Below are 7,939 nucleotides of genomic sequence, written 5' to 3'. Positions count from 1 at the left end.
TGTGTGTTTGTTGCCTAGAAAGCGGCTCACAACAATTCCGAAAACATTCTCCACAAGTCACGGCCGCAGACAGAGCCCTGGTCTCCAGGCTCCAACGGCCACCGGGACTGCAAGAGGCAGAAACTCATCTTCGATGACATGTAAGTGTGGAGTCTTGTTGATATGGGGAAGGCCAGATAAGTGGGAACGGGGAGATGGTTTATATGTGTCTACATATTAGACACATATAAGCCATAGTGTGGCCATTTCTGGCATGTGACCCGGTCAGTTAAATGTCACCCTCTCAAAGGACATTGCTGAGTGCACCCCCTGAGCCCTTGGCGGGGAGTGGTTTGAATGAATGGAACAGCCAGTGCTATCACGGTTGTACCCAGGATGCCAGAAATCTAAGGCAAACGGCATCAAGGAGTCTTATATTTCCGAGCACCTGCATTTGGGGTTGTATGCTACCAGAAAGAGGCATTTCTGTCTTTCTAAACTGTAACAGGCAAAGAAAAATGGTGATTTACTCCTGAAAGCTTTCTGTTCTCTAAACTGCTATAGCCTTTATAAAAGTGTAAATAATTCTTATACAGGAAAAAATATCCTGTCATCCATCCCCCCATCATAGTGCCAAAACCCAAGTATTTCATTCCCAGCATCAACTTAAGAGGAGGAGAAACAAAAGAAGAACATGAATAAATATAGCATCCTGGAATGCTCGGGAGATGCCGAAAACGACACATGAGAAATGATAAAATGATACTGAAAAGTATTTAGGCTCTTAGGGAAAAAAATACGTGTCAAGGACAAGCCTCGAGAGCAGGAGATATGGTTTCAAGAGTTTGGCTTGAATCCCATTTTCAACTTCAGCTGTTCAGCAAGCATACAGTTGTGTATCTGTGGGAGGCACGCCCTTAAATCCCCAGCGGGGACCAGCAGACACCAGTGAGAGACCCCCCTGCCCTCTGACTGCTGACTGTCCAGCTGAGGGGACAGACTGGAAACCACGCACCCCACCCACAGTCAAAAACCAAAATGCTGCTAAACGTCTCGGAGTCCCTGCTTCCTAATCAGAAAAAGTGAGTCATGACACTGGTCTCCTGGCGGGTCCCCTGAGACCCAGCAAGATGGCCTCTTCTCAGAGCGACCACCTGGAGAGGTGAAAGCTGTCTCTTCCACCCTCATCTTCCTCCCAGCCTTCTCTCCCATCCTGTCTTTACCAAGAGTGTAGACAAGGTCTGTTTCTTCATGTCTGGGAAACAGGAATACTAAGTTGTCTTCCTCAGGCCATGCGTGGACCTCATTAAGCTAACGAGGAGACAGACTTCGGGGATTGAGAGGCAAATCCAGATTCTTTGTTCCTTCATTGAACACAGTCCCAGATGACTGAGTTTAGTAAAGTGTAAGGGTGGCCCAGGGGAACGTGTGTTTTTCTCCTCTTCCTGTGATCACACTGCACTCAACCCCACACACATTCTCCCCTGACCCTCTCCAGCTCCCCTTTCCCTCATCTCACTGCCCTGGGCAGCCAAAGAAGTGGTAATTAATCCCCAGGGTGAGGGGTGTGTAATGGGAGTGCAATCCAATCCAACAGTCAACTCCATATATAATTAGTGTTTGGGGGTGTAAATTGTTCAAAGGGAGCTTTAACTGTTAATAAAAAAAAAGGCAGTTGGAATTGTGTTTAATGACAATATGGAAATTTACATTTGGAAGATGTAGGTATCTTTTGATTTTCATCTTATAATAGATATTTTTTTTAATTTTATTTTATTTTTAAACTTTACATAATTGTATTAGTTTTGCCAAATATCAAAATGAATCCGCCACAGGTAATTAAGGATGCTGTCCCTAATATTAAGAAACAAATTGAAGATAAAGTAGTTACTATACAGATGGGTCAGCCTCTGTATCCTTCAGCTTGAAACTCAGTTCCTTGAGGAATGAAAAACAATTATACTTGTCTTATAGGTCAGGTCTTTATAAGAATGGAAATGTGGCTCTGTACATCATTCAAACCAAGCTTGCTTAGGCTTTGGGTCCCAAACCTCCCCTATTCATCTCAAGAAGCTTGCTGAGGAGGAGGGATAGATTGGGAATTTGGGGTTAGGAGAGGCAAACTAGTGTATATAGGATGGATACACAGCAAGATCTTTCTGTATAGCATAGGGAAGTATATTCTCTATCCTGGGATAAACCATAGTGGAAAGAAGTATAAAGAAGAATATACGTATGTGCGTAACTGAGTCACTTTGCTGTGCAGCAGAAATTAACATTGGAAATCAGCCATAGTCAATGAAAAATAAATTAAAAAAAAGAATAGTGCAGATATTATGAAAGATCTGGTGATAGGGAACAAAAAGGAAGAAGAGGAAGAAGAAGAGGAAGACTAAGCCTTTGTCATAGTCTAACAAAGTGAGCATACACACACATTCCACAGTAAGGTACCCGGAGCATCAAACATATCAAGGGTGTGGTGTTTAAACACACACATATGGGAAATTAACATGTAAGGCGTTTTCTAATGCATAGACCAGAAAACTAAGTCTAAAACAGCAACAGCTAAATGGTCCTACTTGGACCTGCAGCTCCTTGGACTGTTCACAAGAGGAAATGTCTCTCAATCTGCTGGGACGGCGGCTAATGTAATTTTGTCCCTATCTGTATCAAACCAAGAGGCTGTTATCATGCATTCTTCCCATTAGCAAACTGTGATTTTTCTGGCTGACAGCTACAATCAAACTGTTTCTCCTTTTATGGATATAGATAGAATTTTTGAAAAGCCCTCTTACATACCCATCATATGGAGAGAGAGACATCTTCCAATTGCCATGTGTCCCAACTGATTTGAAATCCGTGACAGTAAAAGAAACACGCGGCTCCAACAGCCACTCAGCCACTGAACTGAGAAAATCGTGGGGAAATTCTTCAAGCTTGAAAAGCAACAGCAGGCACTGTCTCTTCCTCAGAACAATAAAAATATGGGTCTTAAGAGATCACTGGGCTAGGAAGTCACCTAAAAGTGTGTAAAGTGTTCAGCTGGTGTGTGCTGAGGTCCCAGGGTGGGAGTGGGGGTATATGCTTCATTCATTCAGTTATTAATTCAGGGAAGATGGCGGTACGTGGGCGGCCTCTCTAGGAAACTCCTCTGCGATCACAATTTTCAGCCTCCTGCTTTCTCTCCGCTCTGCACTAGCTTCAAGGACCATGACCTGGCTCCTGTCACTTTCCTGACTTCTCCTCACTGGAGGTGTCAACAGGCAGTGACATGAACAAAGAGAGACCACCAGAAGGAAAGAAAGAACTAGAGAATTAGCACCAAAATGATTTCGAGTTGATAGAAATCCAGTTATTGCATTCCCAAAAGTAACAGTTGCCATCCTGTCATTTCACTTTCAGAGCTGCATCCTGTAGCTTTAAAAAAAAATAGTAAACTCATCCTTTTATATTATAAATACTCGTTAATGGTTGAATAAACACGCCTTTCAGACAACAGGCAGAATTCAGCAGGGACTCCAGTAACAACTGTTGAATGACCCTAAATGGAATAACATTCTGGGGGAGCGGGGTTGAAAATGCTGGTTGCTCAGTCACGTTCGTCTTTTTGGAACCCCATGGACTGTAGCCCGCCAGGCTTCTCTGTCCATGGAATTCTCCAGGCAAAAATACTGGAGTGAGTTGCCATGCCCTCCTCCAGGGGATCTTCCCAACCCAGAGATCAAACCCAGGTCTTCTGCACTGCAGGCAGATTCTTCAGCATCTGAGCCACTAGGGAAGCCTGTCTGGCGGGGACAGGGGGTAGTGCCTGCATCTTTTTTTTCTTTTTCTTTTTTCCGTGAATGTAAGGAATTACTACAGGCAAGTCAATTTAAATTCATAGGCTTCCAGCCCCTTTTCCGAGGTTACTTGCCAATTCAGCAGGTACCAGGTGGTGCCTTCAGAATGCAGATAGAACTGAACAGAATTACTTATTTAAAAAATGTGATCCAGATCAGCCTGTCCTGCAGGCTTAGATGGGAGGCAGTATGACTGCACCTCCTCCTCCCCTGACGTTTAGCTGTGTGCCACTTTCACTCATCAACAGGGTTTTGGTTTTTTTTTTTTAAGCTTCTTATTTTGTATTAGGGAATAGCAGATTCACAACCTTGTAATAGCTTCAGGTGAACAGTAAAGGGAGGCAGCCAGCTATAGACCTGTGTCCCTTCTCCCCCAGACTCCCCTCCCATCCAGGCGGCCACATAACGCTGAGCAGAATTCCCTGTACTGTAATCCTTGCTGGTTATCCATTTTAAATATGATGGGGCTTCTCCAATGGCTCAGTGGGTAAAGAATCTACCTGCAATGCAGAAGACACATGAGATGAGGGTTTGGTCCCTGGGTCGGGAAGATCCCCTGGAGAAGGAAATGGCAACCCACTCCAGTATCCTTGCCTGGAGAATCCCATGGACAGAGGAGCCTGCTGGGCTACAGTTCATGTGGTTGCAAAGAGTCAGATGTGAGCGTGCGTGCTAAGTCTCTTCAGTCGTGTCCAACTCTTTGCGGCCCTATCCTTCAGTCGTGTCCAACTATTTGCGACACTGGTATGATTACCAAACTTTTGTTTCAAAAATCTGTTAGGAATTTATGTCCATGAGTGACAGCACTTCATTCAACCCAAGGCCTAGAAACTGATCTTATCAGTGCAAAGCCATGAGCTATGAATCGCTTGGTGTCATCAGTGACAGGAGAGTTCTTGGCGGGGGAAAATCTAGGGAACAGCTGTGTCACGAAGGCCTCGGTGCAGACATCTGAGCACAGCTGATGGTGAAGCGCTTGGCCTCCATTCCCCCGTGCCATATTGCTGTGCCGGGGAGCCAGAGAACCCCGAGTGCCAACCTGCCTGCCGCTTCCAGAAGGATGTGCTGACTCTTGCCCACATTTCACAAGGACGATCGTCACGTTCAGCCAAGCCTCCGAACGCCCCATCTGTCCCCGTGGCATCAATTACAGGAGCCCAGCTACTGAAACCTCCAGACGCCAAGAAAAGACTCCCTTGCCACGTGATGCTGAAGCCGCGACCTGTGCCATGTGGCTGGCAGGTCAGGAAGACGAAGTTGGCACTTGTGATGTAATGATACTCAGCATTCTTACAGCTGAAAGGATTTTAATTTTATAGGTGATGGAAGACTCCTGTAAGTGAAAGGTCAGGTGATTTATTCAAAGGACCCCAACTGAAATCCTTACCTAGGTGATATTAGATCAAGGCAAGGTACTCCCGTGGTGGGCTGGCCGTGACCATTCCCCTCCCGAAGGGCCCCCCTGCTTCCCGTTGCTTCAAAGCTGGACCCCACCCTTCCTGATAATACCATTCCTGTGCCTTTCTTTCTTCATATGGAATTTTTTCCCTTATGAAATCCCTCTCAGCCAAGGTTTTTTTTGTTTGTTTGTTTGTTTTTAGTCCAAACAGAGAGAAAGAAGGAACAAAAGAATTTGGCCAGAGGTTGGGAGGGCAAGAATGGCGGACAAGGCCTTTCAGATCATTCTGATTGAAATCTGAGCCCTCTGATCCTTTGAAGGGCTTTGTAAGATGATTTTGTCTTACCTGTGACACCTGGAGAAGAACAGCAATCAAATTGATGAATTTCCACTTAAACAGAAAGCTGCTTATGATAGAATGACAAAAACCTGCCACATTTAGCCTGCGTGTCCTGGAAAGCGTGTGTTATTTTCTAAGTGTGGCCGAGAGAGGAGTCCCCTGTGAGAGCCTGTGACCTGTAGGAGACATGATGAGTCATCGTTGGTGTTTCTGAGAAGCCAGGGATTTAGGGCTCCCAGCCAACATCAAGAACATAGAAACAAAAGCTGCATTTGAATCCTTGTGCTTAAAAGCTAATGTGCTTAGTTGCTCGGTCATGTCCGACTCTTTGCCACCCCATGGATTATAGCCCACCAAGTTCTTCTGTCCATGAAATTCTCCAGGCAAGAATACTGGAGTGGGTTGCCATTCCCTTCTCCAGAGGATCTTCCTGACCCAGGGATCAAACCCATGTCTCCTGCATTGCAGGCAGATTCTTTACTGTCTGAATCACTAGGGAAGCTGTAAGCAGCCTTCTCACTTCTTTCTGGAAGTGCTCATAAAGCCAATGGCAGCACTGGGGCCCTTGGCTATGAAGTGCCCTCATCCACAGCATTCATTTAGTGCGTGGGAAACAGTTCCTCCACTTCTTACACGTTCTTCTTAGGGAAAAAAGAACCTCACAGCTTGGGCCATGGTAACACCTCCAGGACTTATCAGATGACAGGCTGACAGGCTATCAGATGATGAATTCATTTGCTGTGCAGTTGCCTCGTTGTCTGATTTGGATTCCAACTTCCTAAGAAAATTATCTCGACTTGTGCGGTGCCAGGGAACCTGTTTGTTCAGACACGTCAGTCTCTCCGTCTCTGCCAGTTTTCACAAAACAGGCTGCCTCTGCCGGGTTGGGGGGGTGGTGGGTAACGGGCGTCTCACGGAGATAGGAGTCCCAGAAAGCTGCCTGCCAGCCTGTCCGTGGGAGAGCATTCGGTTCCATCTCGGTCACGCAGGAGAACAAAGCGTCAGGGTGCTGCGATACTCCCGCCAGCAGAAACGGGAGGGTGGCTCAGACCCACTGCTGCTTAGAACTGAGGTCACGTGTGTGCTGGTGGGGGCGCTAGGGGGAGAGGAGGACCCTGCTTTCTGGATCCAGTGCTCACATTACTTACAAGAGCCAAGAGCTCTTATAACAGAGATGCACGTGGCTCAGCCTAGGTTTTTAGATGCTCCAAGCCCAGGTTCTGAAGAGCCCCGGAGATGCGGTCAGTCACATGCATGATGTTTAACTGTACTTTTCTTAGGCTTTCTCACGGATTAGCATCACATACCATCACCCTGAGAAACAATGTGAAGAATGTTATTATCATAATAAAAAGCCAAACTCTAGGTTTTCCACATTTAAAAAGAAAAAAGACTCAAGGAAAAATCGGTTTGAACACTGAGATAATCAGGTTTCATTTTAGTGCCTCTGCAGTCTTATATTCTGGAGCTGCCACAGTGGTGACGACAGTTTTCTCTTCCTGCTGACTTGAAGGTCACCACCAGAGTGATGCTTTCCTGACAGCACGTGTCCATGGCGTTGCCGGGCAATCTGGGTGACGTCCCATCATCCAATTGCCTTTATAATGATCTGACCTGGAACCAACACTCTAGAAATCACCTGAGAGGGAAAAAAAGGGCCAACCAGCAGGCAGTCTTCAGTGACTCAGTGCAGTGAGATGCAAAGATGAGAATTCTCACGTGTTCCTGAATAGGCCCTGACAGTACGTTTCTTCAGCATCTCAGGTTAATGTTGTCGCTCCTGTGATACAGTCAGAAAATAGGTGTGTTACTTATTCACATACACTATTGTGAGAGTCTGTGACTCAGCCTCCATCTCAGGTTTAAAGAATACATTTACACACTACAGATAAAAACAGCACTGATGGCCGTATCCATATGGGGAATTCGAGGTCACTGCCACCCTGGGGATAACTTAAAAGGCTAGTGAAAACGAAGATGCCTTGGCTTATTGCCAGAATTCTTTCATGAAAACAAAATGCGTTTGAAAAAAATGATGATCTGTCAGTGACAAGGTCTACAAAAAAGAGGGCAAGAGAAAAATGACCAAACTCCTCTACTCGAGTGTGGGACAGATAATGATGCAGAGAATATCAGGTTGCCATGGAGATGTTCTCTGGCTTGTTGGCTTCGAGGCTGCACCCCATCAGAAGCCAACACACTCTCTCTCTTCTAAACTCAAAATGTGAATGCACGGGGGACTCATTTCTCTTCTACCATGTACCTACAACAAGGTGGGAAAGATCAAAGAGGTCTACGGCAGAGCCCACACTGAAAATATTCCAGCTGCCAACTTGCACACACGCAATGACTGCAGCCCGGGACAGCTCAGAAGGTAATTAA

The 7,939-nt window shown here is 45.8% G+C and overlaps 1 protein-coding gene across 1 annotated transcript in view; it reads left to right on the top strand.

Annotated features, from left to right (window-relative positions):
- Positions 1–7,939, top strand: part of AFF3 (AF4/FMR2 family, member 3) — a 551,769-nt gene that overhangs the window by 516,907 nt on the left and 26,923 nt on the right. The window contains exon 17 of the mRNA XM_010829861.1: positions 19–140. Coding sequence (XP_010828163.1) covers positions 19–140 — 122 coding nt within the window. The remainder of the gene's footprint in view (positions 1–18; positions 141–7,939) is intronic.

The sequence above is a fragment of the Bison bison genome, unplaced genomic scaffold, assembly GCF_000754665.1.
Source record: "Bison bison bison isolate TAMUID 2011002044 unplaced genomic scaffold, Bison_UMD1.0 scf7180017864508, whole genome shotgun sequence".
In the NCBI taxonomy this organism is placed as follows: domain Eukaryota; kingdom Metazoa; phylum Chordata; class Mammalia; order Artiodactyla; family Bovidae; genus Bison; species Bison bison.
This window is presented reverse-complemented; position numbering and strand designations above follow the sequence as displayed.